Source organism: Cynocephalus volans, chromosome 12 (assembly GCF_027409185.1).
Source record: "Cynocephalus volans isolate mCynVol1 chromosome 12, mCynVol1.pri, whole genome shotgun sequence".
In the NCBI taxonomy this organism is placed as follows: Eukaryota; Metazoa; Chordata; class Mammalia; order Dermoptera; family Cynocephalidae; genus Cynocephalus; species Cynocephalus volans.
In genome coordinates, this window is record NC_084471.1 from 21661572 (window position 1) to 21689053 (window position 27482).

The following is a 27482-nucleotide window of genomic DNA, read 5'->3' on the forward strand; positions in this document are numbered from 1 at the left end:
GGGCTTTGACCATATCTTATTCCTCTTTGTTTCTCTAGGGATGTGTGTAGTTGGGCACATAGTAGGTGCTCATGAAATGATGCTAAATATAGTGCATCATCGAAACAGCATAACGCCATATTTCTAACTTTTTTTTCCAAAAGAATAACATTGCTACAAGGTATTAACTATGCAGAAGATTTGACCAGACCCAAACCCCTTTCAAAAACAGGTTTTCTGTTGCTTCCTTTCAAATAAATTTCTGCCCACCAGGCAACATAAGGAGCCAGACTAGGGTTGCCAGCAGACCTCTATTTTCAGGTGAAGTGTCAGTATCCTTGAGTCCCCTGAGAATCACAAGAGAGAAATGCAAAGTCTCGGTTATTTCCAACATCTCTGGGAAGCCAAGGCTGGAAAAAGTTACCTAGGGAAAGTGGAATGTCTGATCTGGGCTTTTACAACCTTATTTCATAATTTACTTTCTTATCTACTGCCCCGCAGAACAGAAGAGAAATAGGTACAAACGTATCAACAAAAGATCAGAACTTGATTCTCAATGGCAAAGGCAAGTATACATTATAAATAGCAAAACAGCTGGCTTGACCATGTTGCCGGTCACTCACCCAGCTGAGGGATTTGAATGACATCATAACCCTTGAGAGGGTATTGCTAGCCAGCTGGTGTTATTTAGAATACATAAAAATTGGAGAAAGAAAAAACACTCGCGCACACACACACACACACACTCACACACACACACACACTCACACATACACACACACACACACACACAGGTTCAAGGTATGCAGAAAAATATGAACAAGTAGAAAATAGTTTGCCCCTCAGATGCCTTTCCCGGTGGGTGGGGGCTGAGGGGTGACAGAAAGCCTAACAGAGGAATGAACAAAAATATTTTATTTTTCAACTGGCTTTACAGCTCAGCCTAGTCTATGCTATGTCTTGAGCACAAAGTACAAGACAGTGTCCTAAAGGGAGCAAACCTGATGCTGCCGGTCTTTTCTGTAGGTTAGGAGATGAAATCATTCCCTTCCCTCACTCTGCAACTAGGACAAAGGGTCACCAAAGTGCTGTCTTCCAATCTATTTCACTCTGGTCATCTCAGGGTTAAAATTGTAGGGTTTCCTAAAAATGGTCTTTTTTCCCTTTGTTTTTGTTTTTTGGGTTTTTTTTAAATCTTCCATTTGCTTTTGAATATAAAATTGCTTGCCCATCCCCCACTTATATTCCTTTAATACCAGTAAGGTGTATTACGTAGCAGACGTGTGTCTTCATGCCGAGTAGAAAGTTAATCAGAGAACAGATCCTTATTTTCTATGGCAGTATAAGTATTTTAATGTCTGCTAACCCTGTCACTAACACACATTCTTTTAAGGGAAAAAAATGCTTCTGTGCTCTAGTTTTAAAATGCAAAGGTATGATGTTATTTGTCACCATGCCCAAAAAAGTCCTTACTCGATAACTTTGCCAGAAGAGGGAGAGAGAGAGAAGGCAAATGTTCCCCCAGCTGTTTCCTGTCTACAGTGTCTGTGTTTTGTAGATAAATGTGAGGATTTTCTCTAAATCCCTCTTCTGTTTGCTAAATCTCACTGTCACTGCTAAATTCAGAGCAGATAGAGCCTGCGCAATGGAATAAAGTCCTCAAAATTGAAATGTGACATTGCTCTCAACATCTCCCATCTCTCTGGATTTCTTTTTGCCTCATTATTCCTGCTAACCAATTCATTTCCAGACTTTGTACTTCAGAAGCAATGGGAAAAATCAGCAGTCTTCCAACCCAATTATTTAAGTGCTGCTTTTGTGATTTCTTGAAGGTAAATACTTTTTTACTCTTTGAAGTCATTGGGGAATTTTATTTAAATTGTGTGCTGTTTGCTTCTGCCTAGAACTGTTATTCACTTTAGAATTTTCATTGTTTCGGAACTGGGAATTATTTATAAATTGCTGAATATGCAATTCTATGGGATCTGAAAAAATAGCTCCGGGGGATGGATGCATTTGGACAGATATCTGTATGAGTAGAAACTATTGCAAGGTACTTATACTAAATCCTCCACTTCTGCAGGGCTTCGGTGGTGTCATTATAGAAGATTCCTTTAAATCCTGTCTATGGCTAAGGGCTATTGAGCATGGATACAAACTTTGGGATTTTTTTTTTTTTTTTTTTGCAGGTGCAGATGTTTTATTTTTAAGACCGTGTGTGTGTGTGTGTGTGTGTGTGTGTGTGTGTGTGTGTGTGTGTGTAACTTGTCAGGACTTTATTTATAAGGCATGCCACATACGAAGAGTTACATTTTATATGATATTAAAGCTTTTAAAGATGAGATCTTTGGAGCTAAGGTCCCGGAACTCTCTGCACTTATGCCCAGAGAGTCAAAGTTAGAGTGAAGTTTAATTTGCTCTTCCAAAAAAGAATTCCTTGACAAATCTTGCTGACCTCGAATATTTGTATAATTTAAACAATGCATACTGTACAAGGAAAGCAGAAATTTCTAGCAGCTTCTTTTTCAACTTTTCTCTTCTGAAGAAGACTTACATGGGCAAAGTTTGCACTTGGGGGTTTGTGTTGTAAAACTTTGATTTTACGCTTGGTGTTATAAAGTCTCTTTAGGTAATTTTGGCTGCTGTTGTGAATGCACTGACTTCTTGTTTCTGATCACTGGCCCTAGTTCAAGTTTCCATTCTCAGCAAAATTATATCCTTCAAGACTTGTGTTTTGGTTGTTTTTTTTTTTTTTTTTTAATTTGCAAGCACTTTTAAGCCACTGTCACTGGCTCCACCGATACAATTTCCTGAGGGCTCAATTCATAAAATGTCCCTGCCACTTAGTGTAGCATTCATCTGCTGCTTTCAAATACTTCACCACTGGGATTTTTCTTAGTCGAGTAAGTTGCTTGGGAATTAAGGATACACCTTTGTCAGGCACCTGATTCTGCTATTTTTGAGATGGCAACACACACTAGAAGAAGTGAAGTCAACATACTTATATACTATGTGGTCTGGCAGCTGGAGTTTTTGTCTCCCTACTTCGATGATCATAAAAGAGGCTGTGGAATGTTATCTCTGCATTAATTACAAGTTTGGAAAATTGTCTCCAGATGAACTTTTCATGCTGTGTATGCTGAGCATTTCAGAAGTGAAGCTAGCAATAAGTTGTCACTTCTTCCTGTACATGATGTGGGAAGAGGTTAGAGGGAGCTGTGTGGTCTTTCAAAGGTAATTCAATGAGTAAAGATGTCCTGCCTAGAGCAGAACCCACAAGCTGATTGTACTCTGAGGCTTGAGGTATTTCCAAGTGAGTCGGGGGGAAGGGAGTAAGGGAGGAGACTGGAGCTTGGGTCACTATTCCAGGTGGTGACAATAGGCACACAATGGAAATTGGTGGCTTGATTGGGGGGCAAAATTGACTCAAATCCCAGCGATGCAATTTGTTCATTGTTTAAATGGACAAAAGGCAGCTTACCCAGGCTCATAGCATACCTGCCTGGGTGTCCAAATGTAACTAGATGCTTTCACAAACCCCACCCACAAAGCAGCACATGTTTTTAAGTCCTCAGTTTTCTATTCACATCAGCCTCATAATACCCACCCTGACCTGCTGTAAAAGACCTGGAACAAACAAAAATGATTACACCTACAGTGAGTATTTTCTTATGACTATTGCCCTCACATTTTACTGGGCATTTTCATTGTAGCCCAGACATCTGGAATCAATTGATATTCCATTTATTTAAGATAAAAAGAAAGATCTTTAAAATCTGAATTTGTGAATGATTTTCAAGGAAGAGTGTTCTGATTTTTTTCTTCTTTTTTCTTTTCTCTTTCTGGTTCTTCCTCTTTTTCTCTCTGTCATATCTTTCCTTTCTATTCATTTCTTTAGTATTTGGCAAAATAAAAGGCCAAGGAAATGATGAACATATGGGGCCACTTGTTTAAAACTTTTAACTCCTAAGCAAGTTCATTGTTGTTTTTTGGGGGAACATAATGTGATAAATTCTCTGGTTCTCTGTGGGTGTGCTGGACTGTTCCCTGACTAAAGGAAAATGCACTAGAGGTTCTATCTTCTCCTAGAACTATAAGTACTGATATTTATCTGATAATATAACTCAGCAAAGAAACAAAGATCTATTTTAAAAATCTAAAGTTCTTAAATGCTAGAGATTTATACATATTGCTGGACTTGCATGCGTTATACCAGAAATATCTATTAAAAATATAGTTTTGACATTTAATGAGGTTCTAAATTCACTAAGGCTATCAGCTGAGTAATTTTTCCCTTGGATTTTACAAAAACTTGAAGGCATCTGCAGTTGCAGGTGCTTAGCCTTCAGCACTACCATAAACTCAACAAAGAAAGAAGGTGGGAAGAAACAGGAAGAATGTATGTAGAATGACATACATTCTAGAACTGGCCCATTGAACACCAGAGTGTGGGGGTAATTTCTCCAAGATGAATTACAAGTTTGCCAAGTCCAGTTGGGTTGGATTTGCTAAGGTTTCTATTAAAAATATTGAAGGGGAAACCCCCACTTCTTCTTTTATAACTAAGAAATATGAGGACTGGATGGTAACTTGCTTCTAGCAGTCTCAGTGGCTTTGGCTGTGTGGGGGTAGAGGATTTCCATTCAGAGTTCCTATTAAGAAAATGGAATAAATGTGCAGTTGAGCTTTTACCTCCTCTTCTATTTTATGTCCATTATTTATGATGATTTGCAAATAGAGGGTGCTTTTCATCTTCAACTGTTTTACAAGCATTAACTAAATATTTACATTGTATTAAAGAAAGTCCGGGGTTTGGGGTTTTTTTTCCCAGTTGCTGGGCTGAAGATCTGGCCACAAAAATGGAAATCTTAATTAAAATGATGGAGCAAACTTTGCCACTGAGGCAGAACCATGAAGGTGAGAGCTCATGGAGAGCAAGGACGGTGGTCAGAAAATAAATGACTGAATCTGTTTCTCCAGAAGTGATGGGGTTGAGCAGACCTGCCACTACTGTGAGATTCAGAAAAGCCTCTTTTTGTAATTATAGCTGCCAGCTTATTAACTCCATGACCCTTTTAATAGTGTCCCTCATCTACCAGCCTGACTCTTCTCATGCTGTTGAAAGTAGATGCACCTGGAAGAGGTGAAGCTACTCACCTTGGGAGACTTCCTGGAAGAAACCACATCTTTGTGCCACAAGTAGCAATCTGGAAAAACTTAATGATAACCCTAGCGTTGTTTCTACTACTTAGAGTGAGGATGGAGACTTGAGCCACAGGAATCCTGCTCTTGGCAGGGATGCCATTTGGCTGTCTATCATTGACTAAGTCATGCCAACCAGGGGTCCCTCAGTATATTTTGCTATAAAATTGATACAGTGACACATAAGTCCCTCCAAGAAGTGAAGTCAGAATTCCTGACTCAGGGGAAAAAAAAAAAACACTTTAGCAGCTTTTGATCCCAGTGCCCTGTTCACAGAAGGGACTCTATACATGTGTTGATTTAATATTGGGCTTGAGGCAGAGGGCTTAAGAAGGCAGAAGGAATAGCATCTACGTCTACTTAGCATGAGCTAATTTCATTCCTAAATCCTCATATTTTTCCTTTTTTTTTTCCTTCCATTTGTGGTGGTGTTGACCGCTGATATTCCCCAGGTAAGAAATCTCTCTCTCTCTCTCTCTCTCTCTCTCTCTCTCTCTCTCTCTTTCTCTTTCTATTATTAAGTGAAAAAAAATTATAATGATATATAGTGTTTTCACAAGTCCTTTTTTGTCCACAATAAATTCTTCTTAATTAGTAGCCAGGGAATGATGTTCTGGTTAATTTGATATTCTGGTAATAATGAATGCATCATCTGTGGCTGGCCAATTTTTAGAGAATTTAAATTAGCAAAACATATTTGGCCCCAAGTTTGTACTGAGCACACTTTAACCTTTGATATTCAAAAGTTTTATTAGGATCTCAGAGTGATGTGGGAATCTTCCTGTAATAATAGCATCTTTCATGTACACAGTCGATGTTTCTAGATATTTCATTTCATTTCATTTTAATAGGAACACATAAAAAGTAGGTTCCAAGATGACTTCTCCAAGGATCCACAGTAGCAAGAGGATCAAATACAATTTGTCTGATGCCAAGACATGCTCAGCCCGCTACCCGCAGTGGCCTCTCATGCACTTTGTTTTACTTCTGTGCCGGGCAGTCGTGGTTAATGGCAGTGATGGGATATTGAGAGTCCCACCCCCACTGCCCTTGCAAGGACCTGGAGAAAAGCTGACCCTTCTTCTGTTTCTTCGGCAGGTAAAGATGCGCATCATGTCGTCATCGCATCTCTTCTACCTGGCCCTCTGCCTGCTCACCTTCACCAGCTCCGCCACCGCTGGACCGGAGACGCTGTGTGGGGCAGAGCTGGTGGACGCTCTTCAGTTCGTGTGTGGAGACAGGGGCTTTTATTTCAGTAAGTAGCCCTCTCTCTTCCTGTGCTGCTAAAGTCTGAAGTGTATGGCTCTGTGGATTTACAACCACAGGGAGTGTGTGAATAACTGAATGATTGCCCGTGGCTGGCAGCCATCCTCAGCCTCTGAGATTCCTCACCTTAAAGTAAGCATAGTGTTTCAGCGGGGCTTTGGCAGGTTTTGCAGATTTGGGATGGAATTTTCCTGCTTAACTGTTTGTCTTTAACTGCTTCCTGCTGAGCCTTACTTCAGCTATTATGATCTACCCTCACTATTCCATTTCCTTCAATGAAAGAAGGGGACAAAATGACCCTGGGGTATTGAAGTGCACATATAAACATATGGAATACATGTAGGGCTGTTTTAAGTGCTATGTTATTTGGGGTAAATTAGTAAGGGCTCTCTAGTCGTGTAGACTTGAAAAAAGAATTAAGGGGCACATGCTAGATGTCTTCATGCTATATGAAATCATCATGAACACACAGAAGGTGAACTTCGCTCAAAGGCGTGTTTGCAACTACATAGGCTCTCTTTAAATGCAAACTGAAATTTCATACTAATTTGCCCCCTATGCAAATGGACCTTGATTTTTTTTTTTTTTTTTTTTTTTTTTTTTTTGTTATTGCTCTCCTTTAGCATAGCTCTTCTCTGGGACTCTCCAGTGATATCTTCATCTGGAAAAGGATCTCTGACAAATATAGGGTCACTTATCTCATAAGTAAGACTCAGGTGATTACAAAGTTGACAGTCCATAAAAAGTAGATAGCCAAGTCAGTGCTTGCAAATAATAAACATAAGCAAAAGTCAGTGGTACCCAAGGGAACTGATCACTTAAAGAATCTACCACATGTGTCTATCTCACTATAATTATAGGACTGTGAAATATGTAAAGCCAGATGCTCATTCTGTATAATTCTTTGGAATTTTAGAGAGTTCCAGGAAACTAAGCATGAATCATTCTTAAAGGTTCATATCACTCAAGTGTAGATAGCTTACCTCAGTTACCCACTAAGCTTTGAATAGCTCCTGTGATGACTCACACACTTGAAATTTCTCTCATCTTCTTACCAAATGTCAGCCTCTCTCTAGGCAGGTGGTGTGTGTGTGTGTGTGTGTGTGTGTGTGTGTGTGTGTGTGTGTGTGTGTGTGTGTGTGTGTGTGTGTCTGTCCATCTGACTGTCTTTCCATTAGCATATGACTGGGGGAAGAGGTGTGTGTATATCAGTCTGGAGATGAGTAGGGGAAATGGGAAGGAAGAGGCTGGTAGGGAGACTGGTGATCTGTACTTATCATGTATTTGGCATTAAATAGTCTTTAAATGACTAGTGACAGAGAATCAGAAGTAGTTTCTCTTATTTGAATGGGCAAATTCCCACTCTCTGCTTCTAGCAAGTACTTTAATTAAATGCATTCATTTATTTTTCTGGCATTAAAGCAAATCTATCCAGTTCTCTGTTGTAGGGTAGATGAATGAGTTCATTGGGTGGGTACTTTTCCAATAGCAAACTTGTTTTACCTTTAAAACATTCTGTGGAAGGTAATTATGTGACATCAACATAACTCAACAGGGGGTTGTAATTATTCTATAATTTGCAGCTACTGATCCACATTTTTAAAAAAATGAATAAGTGGTTCTTACTTATTATTCCCAAGAGGATTTTTTTGGCCTTGGTAATACATTTGTACAATTTCCTTTGACCCAGTTCACTAGGTAATTGTCAAGCCTACAAGTGTCCTCCATTATGTGCCAGGTTGAACTGTGATGTTCAACATGGCATGCTCCAAGATTTCCATGCATGGTGCATGAAAACTGGGTCCTTCTATTCATGTGATACTTGCATTAAATGATGAAAAATGAGAATGGAAAGAATGATTTCTTCCTAAGTAACTGTATGACACTTATATAAATTCACACAGACACATAAGAGTATTGGACAACTATAATGGAAACCAATTTCAAGGCACTGAAAGGATTCTTTTGTTCTGTTACTATAAAGATCAAATTTTAGCAAATGTTTTAAAGTTCTGTTTTAATAACATGAAAGGGGAAAGTTATATATAGCAACCCTTGATGTTTACAGTATGACTTTGGATAGAAAGGAGTTTTGTAAACTGTGTGTTATTGTCAGTGTTGTCATTGAGAGTATATGTTTCATGTGTTCCCCCTTATAGAATTCCATGACTTATGTTAATACCTTGTCTGACATAGACTCTCATGCACAGAAGTATTCTTGTTAACTTTCTAATCAACTGGGAAATCCTGTTTGCTTGAGCGAAGTTTGCCCCTTTAAATTCTTTTAATTTAATTTAAGACATTGATGGAGCATCTTCTATGAGTAAAACACTGTACTGGGCATGAATGAGATGCCTGGAAATGAATGAAAATGGCCTTGCCTTCAAGGAGCTCACAGTCTATTTGGGAGGGAAGAATATACACAAAAATATTATCAAGAGAAAAATAACTATGAAGAATAGATTATATCCTTTAGGCTTGTCTTGATTATTTTGTCTCATTTTGGCTTCCACTGTACCGTGAATAATGCCCTCCCAGTGGGCTTCTTGATACCAAAAGCTACATCCCAGTGTCTTGCTCAATGCCTGGCTGACATAGTAGCTGCCCGTATTTGATTGTTGAACTGACAGGATTGAATTGAATCGAATCCAGTTGAATCTAACGGAATTACTTGTTTGGGATCTTAGTCTTAAGAACTATCAAAGAATTAGGATTGTGAAGTACTTTGGACAATACTTGTCACCTCATGTTCACCCAGTCATTTGATAAAACTTTTTTTTTCCTACTGAATATAACATACACTAACAGTGACTTAGAGGCTGCATTTTGGTCATCCCCAACCTACATGGATGGTCTGTTTTGTGTCTGAGCCAATTACTCTTACAGGCATTAACTGTTGTCAACAAATTTTATTGAGTTTCCTTTTCATCCCCTGAGATTTACCGCGTGTGGAGAAGTCAGCTCTAACCATTTACAGTCTTTGAAATACTTTTAGAGAGAAGCATTCTTCCCCCACCTCTGTCCCCTGTCAGTTCACTCTTATTGTTCCATTTTGGAAGTACAGATAGTAGAAGGCAGTTTCTGATCTTAGTTTGAAATTCAAACATCTAAAAGAATATTGCTTCCATATCTATCTCTTTGTTGTCAGTCCGGAATATTTAACAAGGAGAGTGTTTTAACCATTGAGCTTTTGAATAAAATTTTTTGTAATGCTTACTTTGTATAGACCAAATTTTGTGAATGAGCTCATATTTCCCTTCAAGCCCAAGGTCCACTCGAGCAGAGGAAGCAGCCTTCTTGATTATTTGTTTCATGAATATCTTCCCAGCATAAGTGGAATAGTTCATCCATAATTAATACAGCTTCCCCAGACATTTTATGAAATGAAAGATCCAGTGAAGAGCTAATTACTGATTCTTCTCTATACATCATAGCGAGAGAGCCTATCAACCAGCCTTGTGCTCTCATAGTCCTGTGAGAAAACTGATGGCATAATGGAGGTGAAAGCACATAAGGAAAGAGCTGGCTTTTATCTTACTAGATTGATGGAGCCCTTATACAGGGTGGCTCATTACAACCTTGTTTTGCATGAAACACATCAAGAAGAAAAGAGCTCCAAGTGAAATAGGAGAAGTTAAGCTTGCCATAGATATAATTTTTGACAACTGTAGTAATTAACCATTTTAACATGCTGTTTAGGGGCTTGTAGAATTTCTCTCCTTGGAGATACTTAAAAAATTAACGGACAATCCACCACCTTGGATGGTTTCAATTAAGAGTAACCAAAAGAAAGAGAGTTTCTGGGGTCCTTTTTAGTTTTAAGAGTCTATAAACAGTCCCTTAAATAAACTGTATATGCTTTACCTCAGCAGTCTGGGAAAAAGGAGAAGTAAATCAATTAGAAAAGAAAGTTGGATACCCTTTCAGCTCTTCCAGATTTATAGCTTTTGTAAAGCATACTTCCAATGCATAGTTATTAAGAACAGGTCTGTATAAACGAATGGCATTCTTCATGTGTTAAAACATGCTGTTTTGTAAAGAGTTTAAGTGAAACTTTGCAATTAACTTTCATTGTTATTGATTGCAACAACCTTCCGAGATCTAGGTTATTGTTATTAACTCAAGCTTCTTTCCTTTGATATATAGTACTCAGAAAACTACTCCAGACCTGCCATTCATTAGCTGTATGACTTTGGCAGGCATTTAAACTTCCTGGGCTGAAATGTCCTTGTCTATAAAACAAGGGGATTTTGTTAAAGTAAATAATCTCTTCTAACTTTAACAGACTCGTAGTCTATGTTGTAGTTAACAAGGATTTGGTGCTATTCAAGAAAGGAGAACCTTGGATTTAAGTAGTAACCAAAGAACATTTAGTCTCCTTTATCTGCTTTGCATAGTTTCTGTTGGTTCCCAAAGATAGGAGAGTCCACCCACTTAAAGAAAGAGGAGCCAGCTTCTTTGTTTTGTTTTGTTTTAAGCTGGGTTTCAACCCCTCTGGGATAGAATATAAGCTCATACATGATCAAATACATGCAGGTTATCTGGCCAAAGGAGCACATGCCTCATGAAAACAGAGTGCCATTTTTTTTTTTTTTTTTTTTTTTGCTAGGAAGGACCTGCAGACAGTTCTCATATCTACATTTTCTCTCTCTCCTGGCTGTAGGGACAAGTGAGTAGGTTCATTTTTAGCTGCTCTTTAATAAATTATTAGATTAATAATTAGACAAATATTAATCCATAGGCTTCTAAACCTACACCAAAAGCCTTTTTCCTGGCCTATTGATACTGCCTTTCCAATTAAAGAAGACAGTACAATTTGGGGCATTGGAAGACACATTCACTCACCATTAGCATTGTTTTGAGTGGGGCTAGATTTAAACTGTACCATCTGCATTCCTTTGCTTGGTAGCCTTTAGACTGCCGGCCATGCATTTGTATGATAGCTGGTCAAAGATAGGGGTATAGTCACTAGATGTGGAAAAGCTTTTCTCTTTGAAACTAATTGGTACATGTGGGGTTTGACCTTATGGCCCTGGTCTCATTAGTGCAACTAAACTAATAGACCATAGACATTGTTAAAGAAAAGCAATGAGTTTTTATATTGACCACAAATGCTTGCTACTACTCTTTAAACATGCCCAAGAGGACCAGCCTGTGCAACCAAGGGAACACTAGGAAAATGATGGTTTCTGTGCAGAATTAGAAAATAATTTCCATTTTTCTGACATGTTAATGCTCTTCAAGACTATCTTCTTCCTGATAGAGAATTATAAGAAGGAGAGTGAAGGGTTTAAGACCAAGAGCATGGGCTCTATTGCCAAGCATCCAAGGTTTGAACCCCAGCTCTGCAACTTACTTGGTAGGTGACCTTGAGTAAGTTCCTTAACCTCTTTGCTCCTCAGTTTCCTCACCTGTAAAATGGGATCTGCCTTATAGAGTTGGTGTTAGGATTAAATGAGTTAATATATTAGGATATGATAACTTAGAATACTGCCTGGCACATAGTGAGCACCATCCACATGTTACCTATTAAACTTATATATTCTCTTCTGTGATCAACTGCAGAATCTATGGCAAAGGTTGAGGTACCTGAACAACCCAATTAATTATACACTCATTTTCTCTCCTTGGGGGACAGCTGATAAAACTTGCTGTTAGTAGTAACAATTATGTAATAGTATTGATAACTGTAATAAGAAAAATGTCTTATGTTTGTCTAGTATAATTACTTTTTCAAAATCCAGTTGTTTCAGGTCTCTCACTTTGTCTTTACCCCGGTCTTGGTGGGCAAGAATTATTGCTTTATTGGACAAATGAGAAATGTGAGACATGGAGATTTTGTGACTTACCTCACTTATGGGATCTAGAACCAAAGCCAAGGTCTCTTATCTCCAAGAAGAGTATTCATTTGGTCATTCACATTGTTTAGAGACTCAAAGTGTTGTAGCATAGGGAGATGCTTCCCAAAATCCCAGTCCTCTTCTGAGAGATAAGGAGCAGGAATCCTGAGATGACCCAGTTGATTTGAACACTTCCTTAGAAGGAAGCTTGATGGAGATATCCATGTAATGACCCTACATTTTACCTTCTGGAAAAAAATTGGGGAAATACTAATAGTATTTCCTCAGCATGCACAGGAAAATTCTCTGATGAGAGGGTGCTGCTGTACGAGAACCTTCCCAGACTGCATTTTTTGATCCCAGTAAGACAGAACTCTGCAGCTCACCTGTGAACACTCGGATTCTGTGTGATCTGAGGGAGCCTCTCCTCTGGCCAACTTCAAGTTTTCTTCTTCGTTTGCCACTTCCTCAAGTGTTTCATTTCTTGAAACTATTAGTTTGTTGTTTTTTCTCAAAAACCTACTGAGGAAGGGCTGCTGAGTTGGACCAAGGCTGCTTCTTCGGTTGCTACGAGAGTGGTGGTAATGGAGAGGTGCTCACAAGAAACCATAATCCAGATAGTGAGCCAAGTATCACTCAACCACTTGAAGACCATTGGTACCGGAATGTTTCATATCTTCAGTGGCTGGTAGGGTAGACATTTTGGATCCCAGAGAGAGTTTTGGCCCTCTATAAATTCAGTTGGCCTCTAAATACCTTGTCCAGACATCATGGGCCATGCCAGCATTCCTCAGGGCCTCCATCAGAGTCAGTCTCATCTCTTCAGCAGCCTTCCTTCTGATTTCACATTCTACAACAAAGATTCAGACACAATAAAAACAGGCACAAGCTTTCTCCTAAGGAGATTGCTAATTGTTTTTAAGAACAGGCTACAAAGGCTTTGCTCTTTTGTGCAGCCAGATGTCTTTGACAATCATGGTGGCAAAAGATCGTCTTTGCACTAAGCTGCTGCCCTGGCAAAATTCCATCCTACACCTCTCCATGAAACATCAGCAAGCACTTACATACCAAAGAATTACTTTCAGTTGCCTGGAAAGTTCAAACCCCCAGGCCTTATTAGCTGTTATGCTAAGGAGATGACAACATAGCATCATGTTTGTTTTTATCTATATGTGAGATCATGTTTAAAACATAGCAAAGAGCTGTTATTTGACATGCAACTCCCTAACTGCAGTAAGCTGTATGCCTATTTAATGCATTGTTTAGTCTCACGTTGGCTAAAGCCACTTAGAGAAGCACTTGGAAAGTTCTGGCTTTTCATTCTTGGCGTAGCTGCCCCTCTTACTTTTTCACTGAACCTTAAATACCAAGAAAAACCCTTCACTTACGTTACATCTGGCATATGCCTTTATGCAATTGGCCAGAACCTTTGCACGTGGCCCTCTGCATTTGTCCTAAGGTTATTAATGGCTTTGCAATATTTGATCAGCAGCAACATGGACACAAAGAAAAATTGTGCAACCAGCAGAGACTACACAATCTTTTAAATTAAAACCTTTTGCATTAAATGCTCAGACATTCTTCAGGGATAAGGGTTTTCATGTAAAAAAAAAAAAAAAAGGCATGCTGAAACCCTTGAAAGATGTACAAGAACCTGACTATTAAGTATGCATCTCTCAAATATCTCCCTCTTAAAACTATCTGATTATTCAAAGGAAACAACATTGAAGATTGCTATAAGCTTAAAAGTCCTCAAAAATCTAGTCAAACACTAAGGCTGAAACCCAGAACAAAGTGACATGTCCAAGGTCACACAGCTAATTAGTGGCAGAGGTAGAGGAGATACTGTTGATTCTGTTTTCTGATCCCAGTGCAGTATTTCTACATTTAGCAGCAATTAACCATGCCTATGTCAAAGTAACCTGGTAAATTAAAATTTACCAGGAGAAGTTTCCGATCAAGTTCATCTAAATGAACATAGAACTTGGTTGTTCCTTCACTCCAATAAACTCACCTGATACTCAATACTTTTGTTCTCTTGCTGTGGAAATTTGCACAAACTAAAATGATTCCCTGACTGTCTCCTATATGTGCACAAAGACTTCAGATGTGCTTTGGGCATTCCAAGTCCACTTAAGGTCATAATTTAGACTATTATTGTATATTATATTATTCTGACTCTTTGGTCACTCTCTCCAATGTCAACTTTAGTAGAACTGCTTTGGAATGACTTAGCAAAGCTGTGCTCCTGGAAAATCTGAAACAAACTGAGGAGTTGTTGGATCAGCTTTTTTTCTGGAGATTTCTCTGACTATCCCAGGCCAAAAGAAATTTACACCTGATTTTTTTGCAGACTCCCAAGCAAATACTCTATGAATCTCTTCTGATTTTCTTCTTTCATCTGTGGTCTTTATAAGATACTAGAAAGGCTGTTTGAGAGGCTTTTTTAAACTTTAAAAATTTTTCAGTCATAGAGGCAATTCTGTGAGCATTGCTGGGAAGATGGTTCTACCTCTGTGCCATTTACTCTGATGAAACGGGTCTTTCATCAGAGGCAAACTATTTAGAAAGTCTGCGCTGAGCCAATTCACATGCAGCCAACTCCTGATTACCTATGAAACTGGGGAAAGGAGCACCAAGAGTTAGAATTCTGGATTAAACTGATTTGAGGACACTGTAGATTTCTCTTCTCCCTTCTTCCTGCCCTATTCCCCACCCCTTTATAAGACCAAATGACATGTTTTCATATCCCACTTCATTCTCATACTCCCTACTCGGCTTTCCCCAACAGTGCCATTGGCAGCAGGGTTTTTCAACCTCAGCACTATTGACATTTTGGGCCAGATAATTTTTATTGGGGGAGGGGAGCTGTCCTGAGCACTATAGGATACCTAGCAACATACTTGACCTCTACTCACTAGATGCCAACAGCCCCCTCTTTCCAGTCTAGACAATCAAAAATGTCTCCAGACATTGCCAAATGTCTCCTGGGGGGCAAAATCACCCTCAGTTGAGAACTACTAGACTAGACAAGTCTCTAGAAGAGAAGCAACCAGAGAGGTGGGAAAACCACAAGTGAAAGTAACATATCAACCAACTATCAGTCACTGTTTAATCAGGAGTCTGTGGTCCCTTGCCTGGAGTAAGCAATGAAAAGAGTCACAGTGGTTTTGAAAGCTTTTCTCTGAAAATTAAAAGCTGTTCCTATAGGCTACTTAAAAGGTATTTGCAGACCTTCCCTTTTGCCTTATAGCTATGGAACTCATTTATTTTAGTAAGAGAAGTAAGGACAGGCAGAAATGGTCCAGAGCAAAACTGTATGCTTAGAAGTTTGATTGTGACCACCTGGAGCAAATGAAAAACAAGTTGGTTATCTTTGACCTCGACATTTGTGGCCATTCCCTTCTCAGTCACATAATAAATAAACTCTCAATTCCTTACAAGTAAAAAAAAAGCCTGGTTCAAAGGTAATGGCCACAAGTTTTCTGCTCCTTTCTTGTGCCTTTCCTATCTGAGTATTATCACAGTCATTTTCTTGTCCAGAGACAGTCAGAAGTTCCATGTTTTGGCCTGACTCAGCTCCCCTACTGAAAAGCTCTGTGACCTTGGAGAAGTTACTTCACATCCTTGGGTCTTGCATTCCTCATCATAAAATGGGAATAAAAATATTATACCTCAGGGTTGTTCTGAGGCTCAACTATAGAATATCTTTGGAAACTGAAAAGTCTATCCAAATATGACACTATTTATTAATGGGTTGAATCGAATGCTTTGCTTTGCCTCCCAAATCATGGCTCACAAACTTGTTCAGTGGCTGAATTTCCACAAAGCCTTGTGCAATAATTTTAATCTGAAAAAGTTAATTTGGCAGTGTATTTTATCAACCTTCTTAATTAAAAAAAAAAGTGTGTTGGTTGGTATCTACTATTCACATATCACTCTGTATTTAGACTGCCCAAGAGTTAATTAGTGGATCTTCAAAATGCTCACTCAGTTTTGTTCTTTATTTTCTCTCATTGGAGGCAGCAGAAAAGAGATGGGGCCTATCACTTTACCACACTGATTTCGCTTAAAGAGTTTGTCCCCCACAAGGTGGTTAGGTAGTCACTGAGGTATCACACGTAGGCAAAAGATTTCCATTCTCCCAAGTCAGCTATTGGTGATTTCTGCTTAGCCTCAAAAAGCAGTGTTCAGCAGACAAAATGTATTCACTACTCAGAAAAGTGTCTTTGCTCTGTCAAGTTGCCCATCTAAATTGCTTTCTGATCACAGCATGACTTGGGGGAATTGAACTTTTTTTGTTTGTTTGAGCAAGGCTTTGATGAAATCAAAATTGTAAGTTTTATCACCATATGGACCGGTGACCATGTGGTCTTCTATCCCAGGCACATCATATCAAATTGGCTCTTAGAAACACATTTGACATAGTCAAGACACTTTTAAACCACACAAGCAAATACTGGTTACTGCTGCTGTGAATTTCATTCTCTCTGCTTTATCTTGAGCTCTTTCAGAAAAGCAGAGATTTAACAATTTTTTTCTATCCTCCACAGTATTCAATGTGGGGCTCTTAATAATACTCCTTAATCTGATACTGAAAAAGTCATTCCAAAAGCTATTTTCTTCTTCCAGTCCCCAGAATACACCCTATGACTTTCCATTTCCTACTGCCATCATTGTGAATCTGAGACTGAAGGTATAGGAAAAAAAAGTCTACAAGTCTACTTGAGGTGTCCCTTTCACTGCTGCCTCACTGAAAATTCCTAGTTCAAGAGTAAGTTTAGAGGGAGAGAACATTTCCTGGGCTACAAAGTGGAGTGGAGAGGAGGAGAGGGTAGGGAGGTTGGGGATAATTGGGTGGGGAACACAGGGTACAAATGCAATTTCTGGTAATGGGTATGCTGCCAGTATGAAGCTGGCCCTCACATCATGGGCACAAGGGGTGACAATTAGCTTTGTATCTGATGAATATTCATAATAAAAATAAATAAATATTCAATAAATAAGAGTAAGTTTATTTAGTTAACAGGAAATTTTCAAATGCTACCAGACCCTCACAAATAGGTTCCACCTAAAGAAGTAGTTTTGAGACCGGAACTGCCACTCAATTCCTCTCTCTTATTCCATCTGAGTTATCTAAAAGGAGCAATGGTAGGAAATGGAAGGCATGCAACATAGGGTACATTCCTGGCAAATAAACTCTGAGGTAGGTATAACAGCTGGAGCTCCCATCCTTGGAGAACACTACAAGTAGTTTCTATTTGCCACAGCAGAACTGAAGAATTGGAGAGCTAGAAAAAAAACATGTAGAGTAATCTAGTCCAGTGCTCTCACTTCCCAGATGAGAGAACCAGGGTCGAGAAAAAACATGATGTGCATGAGGTCACAAAGCATGCTGGTGGGAAAGCCAGAAGTACAACTCAGTCACCTCATGCTCAGTGCAGAGCTCTTTTAAACAGCTGGACACTTTAAACTTAACCTTGATAAACTCATGTGAAGGTCGTTCTCATACTACAGCCCATAAACTCAGAGTGAACTGCTATATCATATCCTTCTGGTGTAACATATCAGAATAGTCTTTGAAAATTCAAGCTCTTACCATTTATGAAAACTTTCTTCAATTTCGACTGCCAATTGGATAACATCATCAAATCTGTTTATTACAAATCTGATCAACCTGACTGAGGAACTGTGAATCTTTGTAAACCCTACTAGTTTGATGGATTGGAGCTTTTAAAAAGAAAAAAGTAAAGACCTAATTCCTTTTTTAAAATAATTTTAATGTGAAGTCATGTCAGTGAGTTGATTAGTTCATGCATTTTTGTATTGCTTGCTAACTCGAAAGCCACCCAAAACAAAAGGTATTGTCGATGTGTTGTTTCTGTCTTCACACATTCCTGACTTGCTAGTCTTCCATGAAGGTCTTCCATGAAGAAGCTTAAATTTTCCTACGTATTTTGAGTTTTATGTTTCTTTCCATTAAAGTTTCCAGCCGTTCATAGACATATTTAGTTTGGCAGAAGGTAGTGGTGACTCATGGAATGAAGAAATTTGAAGGCAAAGCTACTGAAAATGGATCTAATTTCTTTTTGGGGTAATTTGGGAGCAAGCAATTGATAATTTGTCTAATTTTTCCTGGTTTCATCAACTGCCACACTGCCAAATATTTGTTCCATATGGATGGTTTGTTATTCCTGAAACATGTAACAAATTTCAGCTGCACTATATCTAACATGGTCAAAGGGTAAGACTATTGTTGGCTCATTTTCTCATTGTTTTTGGCTGGATGTCCTCAATCAATGGCTATTGAGTGAAAAAACAGGATCATATTGAAACCATTTTCAGCTTGTTCCTTCCTATGGATCTAACCATTTCACTGTGAGTTTGTCAAGCATAGCCAATGTTCCCTATTAAAGGGATGACTATGTTTTCAGCATAGATGCAACTGCCAGTTAATTGCATTCACCTTATAATTCCACTCTCTCAATTTGGTGTAGAGATGTTTTTGGCTCTCCAAAACTGTCTTCTTTTCTGCTGATTCTTGCCTCCCAATATGGAACAGATATTTGAGGATAAATTTTGAGAAGATCAATGACACACTCATACAATAGGCATCATTTTAGGCTTACCTTAAGATAAACAGTCTGTGGTCCCTGAGTAATGTGAATTGTAAGATTTGTGAAAGGCATTAGTGTCACAAATCTGGCTGGCATTTCTGTAGATTATTAGTACTTTGCATGCACTTATGCAATCTCTCTTACCGGATAAGTAAGATGAGGCTGTTTAGTAACATTGTACAAAAGCACCATGCATTTAAAGCTAAACATACAGAAGGACTTACTTCTGGCTGGTTCTGAAGAGGGCACTGGCCACTTAGCATCTTAAAGTCATCTCGTGGGTGATTGTTTTCAATCACTATAAATGATTTTGATACCCCTCCCCCGACTACCACATAGTAACAACAGCAATAAGAACAGAAAAGAACAGAAAAGTCTGTCTCTTAGAAGAAACCAGATTTGATTGATGGCTATGGAAGGTGTTTTGTGGCAAGAAACAATCTCTTGTTTATAATGGGCAAATTTGGTTGGATTAACAATTGTTCCAAAGGGCACATGTCAATGTTGCTTAGAAAAAAATTAACTTTATGTGTAAAGATAGATCTAGAACCCTTCTACTCAAAAGAACCTGAGAGATCGTTAGAAATGCAAAATCAGGGGCCCCAACCTCAAACCAATTAAATCAAAATCTGTATTTTAACCAGGTACCCAGGGGATTTGTATGCACTTTAGAGTTTGGGGAGCCCTAGTCTAGAAAATGGCAGGAAATAACAGGTACATGTTAATTGGTAGCCCTCATCTAATATAATAAGAGAAAGAATACAAAACAGAGCTCAACTTTCACTGAAGATTTGAAAAATGATGTTGGGGCCAAATTTGCTCATGGTCATTAACGATGTATATGCTGATTCCCTTGTATCAAGTCCCAATTCCCTTAAGTTAGTAGAGCATTTCCTCAGAGGAAGTACAGAACTGCTCCAAGGATAACCCCATGGCCTGACCTTCTGTGAACTGGAAACTGGAACTCCTAATTGCTGTGGCTGCAATTTCCAAACCCATCACTGGGGCCAGGAACTGAGCTCCAGTCCTTAAGATCTTGCCAGTTTCTTTTTCAATAGTTACATTTTTCAAGAACAGCCAAACAAGAGTGCTTCAAAAAAAAAATTTTTTTTCTAATTGCATTGAGTGGACAAATGTGTGTTTTACTCATATCAAATTATTTTCTTTGTCATGCTCAACCAGGATCTAATATTATTTCTTATGAGTCCGAGTTGATTAGTTTCATTAGGGTTCCTATTGGGATTTAAGAGAAATCATTTTAAGATGAGACAATAGTATTTCTGTCACCTATCAGAAGGTGAAGGGCAAAATTTAAAACTGCTTTTCAAAGAGACACAGCTGGCTTCCAGCCTTCACTGGATCCATTCTGGAACTCAACAAGTTCCCCAGCTTGATCCCACTAGTGAAGGTCCAGGTATCAGAAGGATGTGCTTCTTCAGAAGGACACTGTCCAACAGCAGAGCAAGTATAAGTGAGAGAAGGTCAGTTTGTAACTTCTATTCCTTGAAATGCCAATAGAAAAAAGGGAGGGCTTTGAATTGGAGAGTTAAGAAATCTTGGATTTACTAAGAACTCTAACACTAAATAACTTGGTAAATTTGGTGATTCATCCCTTGGGTCTCAATGATATTAAGATGAACCAAGACATTCCACCTCTGAAATGGGATAATTGTGATCTCTTTTCCGAATATTTCAGGCGGAAAAAATAAGTCATCAATACAGTTTTCACATTTTTTTTCACATACATTTTTCTTGAACTTAAAGTACTTGCCACCTCCTGAATATATTCAAGTCAAGGATAAGGTGGTATTGGACTTAGACCAAAATTATATGTTTGATTTGTTTAGACTTCATCTTCATCCACATTGCATCAAAATAATGTGGAGTAAGTCTAAACAAATCAAATATACGATTTGGCATTCTACCCATTACATAAATTTTGACAAGAGAATCTGTAAGATCTGTTCCAGAATGAACATTTACTATTGTTTCATGGAAATCTCTAAAATCATTTAAGAAATTTAACTGGATATGGAGCTTATTGTTTATTTCTTTGTTAGCCTTTTTCTCGTTACTTTTGCTTGGTGCTTTAGTAAAATGTATGGAGGTAAAATTATGGCACTAACCAATTTAATCGTAGAATCATCAGCTGGGCACCTGCTCTGTGCTAAGCAATACCTACAGGAAGATGAAGCCATGCCTTCAAGAGGTTTTACTCTAGTCCATAAGGACCCGTTAAATATCAATCATATAACCCCAAGCTTGAGTAAGATGGGAATATTTCTCCCTATAATATTCCAGTCCACGCCATCTGTTGACTGCATCTGGTCGGCCAAACACTAATGATGAAAGGAAGGAGTAAAGCACAGACCTGTGCTCATGGAGTAGACATTCTAGAGCAGATGTCACAAAATGGTGCCAGTTCCCACTCTCACCCACTTGAATCTAGCCCAAGACATGTTTTGTTTGGTCTACCCAATTTTTAAATTTTGGAATTACAAAAATTAAAAGATTTTAAGTAAAAACAAAGATTAACACCTTCTCTTGAAAAACTGGGTGATCTAGTATGCCTGGGCCTGCATTCCTGAGTGACAGGTGTCAGCTGGAGCATTTTATGTAGGGAGTGTGCCCCTCCTGCTAATCACAGTGCCTTGCAGGCTTACTTTATTCGTTTATATACCCATCTGGCTTCAGCAGACATTGACCAACGTCACTCATGCTCCAGATATGCAAGATCTCTTTAAATATTAACCATACTCCTCTCTCCTTTATTCAATTCAACCCACATTTATTGTCTTTGTACTATAACCAGACACTAAGCTAACTACTGCTGGTTCATATGAATAAGACACAGACCTTATCTTTACAGAGCTATATAGTTCTCCTCAAACATAGCAAGTGTACAGCTCAACTAAAATTTAGAAAACAATCAAATCTGTGGTTGGGAAAGGAAAACCCCAGATCTGAAAAACTGAACATTTCAATAATTTAGAAATCATCAAAGGGATATTTCTTTAAGAGCAAGTGGAGTTTTTGGCCGGCGACCTTGTGAAGCAGGAAAGGCCAGGTTCCCAGCCAATGCAATGGATGCATTACGCAATCACCTAGAGTGTTTAGGACAGTGGAGACCATCAAACGCAACTCTTCAGACAAAGCAAGTTGTAGCATTATAGTTTGTTTTGCCCCAAGATCCAGAACAGCTGTTACCAATTCACTGGAAGATCCTTCCAGTCCCATCACTGTTTAGATCCTCCTCATCATTAACCAAAACTATTGCAACAGCCTCCTCAGTGATGGCTCTGTGATTAATCTTGCTCGACACCAGCCATCCCACCCTGAGATTAATCTTTCTAAAGCACACTTCTAATCACTTTATCCCTTTCTAAACAACTTCCAGTGACTATCCATGGCTAAGTAAATTGAGTCCAAACTCCCCAATTTGACAATAAGACATTTTATGCAAGGCCTCTGTCTGACTTTCCAATTGTATTTCCTAATATTTTCCAATTGCAGAGCTCTTAAACTGGTAGTCTATACATTGTATCCAGTCATAAGTATTTTGTCTGGCCAATACAGTGTTTTTATAAAAATTTGATTTATCTGCCAATATTTATGAAACAACCTTTCCCTTCTTATTGGCATATGTTTTCTGCTTTAACAAAATCCCCACCACCCTCTATTGCCTTACTCTGGCCCATGTCACTCTCTTACATGACTTGCTTTAGTCACTGAGTTATTGACTTAATTGATTCATTGAGTTTGCAAATTCCCCCCTACATATTTCAACATCCAACCTAGATGACTTATTACTGCATGTTTTATCTTCCTGGACTTTCCTCCTGTTCTTCTCTTAGATGTTGCCTCCCGTGTAAAATCTTCTACCAGATATTAACTCTCTTTCCTCTAAAAGAGGAAAGCAATAACATTACTCTTAAAGCACTTACCATCTCTCCTATTTTGTGTTTTGGTTTTTTTTTTTTTTTTTTTTTTTTTTTTTGGTAAGTGTTCATGCCTTATACCATCTGGTTAACTATAAGCTACTTGAAGGTGAGGACTATGTTTTATTTATCCGTGTAAGATCCTGCTTACTCCCTTACACACAGTACGGTCAATGTCTGCGTGGAATTAATTAAGTTATTCATTTTTCTTTGGCCTTACATGCCTAGGTTAGTTTTGTGTGCCTCATAAGAAGGCAGTAACTCATTTGAAATGCAGACATGGCTGAGTTGGAGGTTCCCCATGGACTTTCAGGCATTTTCAAGAAGGGAGTGAGAAATGTGTATCTAAAGGAAACTACTGAGGGAATTTAGGTAAACAGAACATGATCCTTTTTGTTGGAAACTGGCTGTGATCCCCAGATTAAAATACTATTGCTTGCCTCACAAGGAGCATCGGCAAATCTTTAGTATGCTCAACTTGTGTTAGAATTACAGGAGTCAGTCTTTTCCTGGGGGCCCAGCTGAAACAGTGAATTGAGCCAATGCCAGGTAGAGCACAAATACCCCCAAATACACCCAGAAAAAAATTGAAACAGGAAGAGCTCTGCATGCTGCATTCAAAAGTGTCCACTTCTAAAGTTTCTGAGTACCTAGAAAGGGGCTCTCAATCCTGTTTGTCCTGGCAGAAGGACTATCAACAAATCACGAAGTTATGGAGTCAAATCTCAGGCTCCAGAAATGAATCCAACTTAATGAATTTTGATTGGAATGAACAGTTATAAAATATTGACCAAAAAGAAGAAAGTCACTCTTTTTAAATGTAATTATATTCGTTAATGTTTTAGGGACTACTATATACCTAGCATAGTGCTAGAAACCAAGAGAAAGCTGAAACTAGAAAGCCAGAGAAAACAAGTAATATTAATGAGCACCTACCATCCTCGCAAACGGTAACATAAAAGTCTGCCTTAAGGTTACCTTCAATCTGGTTAAGAAAGCAACACTTACTTGTATGTAAACATAATCATCATAAACCTATAGAGTTAAGTAACTAATAATATATAATAACAATATTCATTTTCTTTCCTATTCCTTACGGACATGGCAGATCTCAAAATACGTTCACTGAATTTCCAAATGAATACTAAAAATTTTCATTTTTTCCCTATATATACGGTCTTGTGAGGTCTTCCACTGGCTTAAAATATGGAATTTGTCACCTTCCTACACTTTCTGCCTGCCTGGGTCTTTGGCTAGATAGAGGTATGAATGTTTTCTGTAGCCTGAGAGAGGCCAGAAATGCTGTGTGAACAAGCTGCTTTGACTTTGAGCTGATGAAAAGCTCATGAAAGAATCCTTCCTTTTGTGAAGTTGCCAGGCCAATCTTTCCAACTCAAGTTCAGTGATGCATCCAAATTCTACCTGCAGTCACGAGGTTCTCCTCCTACCTAATCCTTCATATCCCCCAGTCCAGGTAAGATCTAATGCAGAGAACACGGTACCATTGGTTCCTTTTCTTTCAGTACAAGTATTCCTCAAAACAGAGATTTTTTTTGAGTTAAGAGAAATCCAACTGTGAGTGTCTGGATATATTTGAATAATATCTATTTTGGCACCAGAAACACAACATTGGATAATAAAAAGAGCTCTGAATGTGAGGTGAGGAGATCTGGACACCTTGAAGAGCCTTGAATTAGATGGCTATAAGCTAGGTTCCTTTGGGTACAACCAGCCTTGCCTGCCTATCAAAAGGGATTTTTGTCGGTATCAGGTGAAATAATACCCACGGAATTGTCACAAAATTCTCAGAGAATTAAGGTCCACTACCAGTTTCTACAGATAATTTGAAATATTGGCAGAATTGAAGGAGTGCTGGGCCAGAGAACATTCTGAAGTTGAAAGTGGGTTAGCCAATATGGCATTCATGCATCTTCCTCCAGAGCTTGAAGACTGCCCTTCCTTTTTGGACCACGTATGATTTCTGTGGACTGGAATTACAAGGGCAAAAGTAGGAGTAGCTGTATTATCGGTCAGTACTTTTCACATTCCACCATCCCATGAGTAGGCATAAGAGGTTAATTAAATACATCTCTTGGGCAACAGAAATGATCAAGGCTGCCCCTGGAACACAGTTGCTTCAGAAAGTAGGCTTTTATTTCAGGGAAAATCTCCCACAGAGAAACATGGGACACCGAAGAGAACTATAAATAGCACTATCATTTATGTCAATTATAAATAGATTTGTTCCCTTTTGATTAGAAGAATAATGCTAGCTGAAAGTCTATAGTTGAACAGAAATGAGGGGAAAACTCCTGACAAAATATTATTACATGCTAACAGCTAGATTTGATACTTTTTCCTCCCTGAGATATTTTCTCTGATTTTTCCTAAATGAAATATGAGGGTACTTCAAAAAGTTTATGGGAAAATAGATTAAAAGATATTATGAATTTTTTCATGAACTTTTTGAAGACTCCTCATACATTCATTCCTAACTGCATCAGCTCCTCAGGATCTCTTCTTACCTTCTAGATTAGACAACACACACACACACACACACACACACCTTTCTTTAAATGGAAAAATTGGAATCAGAGTTAGGAAGATGGCCACCATGCCCTATTACAGAAGTTCTCTTTTTCATGAAGGAGATTCTTTACCAAATTGCTATGTATATGTGGATCCTTAGTAAACACATTAGCACTGAACATAATGACCAGAGATAAAGGAAAAGGTCAGTAGAGGAAGGGCCACATCCCACAGGCTGTTGCTGATGAACACTTCTCCGATATGGAGCAATTTTTCTTTCATTCTCGTGGGTGCGATGTCCAGAGGGATCCCAGCTCTTTAGTTCTGATGAGACAACTCCTTGTCCTCTGCTCATGTTCATGAGTCATCTCTTCCTAGGGCTGGGGAGAGAAGTTCCAGCTCCTCATCAAAGCTGTCTGCTAGCTTCTTCCTAGGACGAGGGGTTGTGTAGGGAGCAGCAGGATGCCTAGGTCTTTTACCAGGCATGATGGTATGTAATGAAATATCATGTCTATTATCTGCTAGGGTAACAGGATGGGAAATCTAGCCTGAGTCTACCCACCTGGCCTCATGGATGCTTTTGATTCAGCTACCTCAGACTCAGCGTGAAGGAAGATGCCTTAGATAGAGATGGCTGGGAGGAGAGAGTAGGTGCAATGAATAGTAAACTCTCTGGGAAACTCTTCCCCAAATTGAAATGCACTATTTTGGTTTCACTGGGGGTTATTTTTAAGTGAACTTAACTTATCAAGTGGAAATTCACTGCCTGACCAGAGATTCAGGGGAGATTTCTGGAAAAACACTGCTTGGGGGTTGGAAAGCCTGGGTCTCAAAACATAAAGAAATATATTGAATATTTTTAAAGATATAAAACTCTTAGAACCAGTGGACAGTTTTCTACATGTGACCTCTCTCTTCCAAGTGGTGTTGCTTAACAGCCTGGCTGACATTAGAAGGCTGACATTATGCTGTTGTGCAACTCACAGCCATAGCAATATCACTTTGCTAACTGCACTTGCTGTGCATTCAACTACTGAAAAGACGAGCATCTTTAAGTTCTGAGTAAGAAGTTATAAGCAGGATCATTCCCATGAAACCTGAGCCCTTAGTTCTTCTAAAAAGTCAAAATACATTTGGATCTTGCAAATCAAGAATGTCAGAGCCAATATTTTCCTCTTTAATCAAAACCAAGGAATGACACAGTGGGTGGCTGGGGCCATGTCCTCCTTTCCTCCCCTTCCCTTCCCCCACAATCCCAGCCAAGATTTTCCAGGCTTGAGAGAGCTGAACTGGGAAAACAGCTCTGGTCCTTGTGTGTTTATCCCTGAGCAGCTGCCAAGCACGGCATTAATGGTGGACCCTGACACAGTGGGATGTGGAGGCATGAGCCTGAGATCACTAATTTGTTCTCAGACTGATAGATAAACAGCATAGGAAAGCCTTCTTCTTCCCACTCATCTCTGCATTCCCAATCAAATATTTGAGGTTCTATCCAACAGCTTGACTCTATGTCCAATGTTGGACTCTGACTCAGTTGACCCATTGATGGGGACTCTTCAATCCATGTTGGATCACTCCTCTGGCAAAACATACAAACAACTTTCAAAATTGAGAAAATGAGGCCTTTTTCCATTCTTAACTAGGCTGGCCTAGAATGTTCTTGGGAGCTGCATGAAGAGCACCAAGTCCTGGCTTATTCACAAAGATGGCAAAAGGCTTCAGACTCAGTTAAGTCAAACATTGGCACATGCAGGTGACTGGCTGATGTTAGTGTTTATTTTGTTCCTTCTGTGTTGCTGTCATCTTTCAGGGAAATCTAGGAATAGCAGACAGATGATTCTGCCATTCCCCCTGGTGCACGTACTCCCCTCTAGGGAGAAGGAAGGGAAAACCCTGCCATTTCTCAGACCTCACGTATCACTCTGGAGGGTTGGGAGTTGCCTTGCTTAATGGCAATTTTCAGAAGGGGAGCTTCCAAAAACTTGCCAGAATGCCTGTGAAGTGTAATGAGGGTACTCACATTTGTCTGGAACTCACAGCTGGTGTTTAAGTTAGGCCTTGAATAAGTAGGATTTTGACAGAGAAATTTCAGGCAAAGAAACCAACTTAAT

General features: G+C 39.0%; 1 protein-coding gene across 3 annotated transcripts in view; it reads left to right on the plus strand.

Annotated features, from left to right (window-relative positions):
- The first annotated feature begins 1618 nt into the window (after positions 1-1618).
- Positions 1619-27482, plus strand: part of IGF1 (insulin like growth factor 1) — a 66888-nt gene continuing 41024 nt past the window's right edge. For 2 of the 3 annotated variants that reach the window (XM_063075915.1, XM_063075916.1), the window contains exons 1-2: positions 1619-1811; positions 6280-6436. In XM_063075915.1, coding sequence (XP_062931985.1) covers positions 1749-1811; positions 6280-6436 — 220 coding nt within the window. In that variant the 5' untranslated portion in view covers positions 1619-1748. Of the gene's footprint in view, positions 1812-3600; positions 3637-6279; positions 6437-27482 lie in introns of those variants that run through there. The other variant, XM_063075917.1, reaches the window with a different exon arrangement.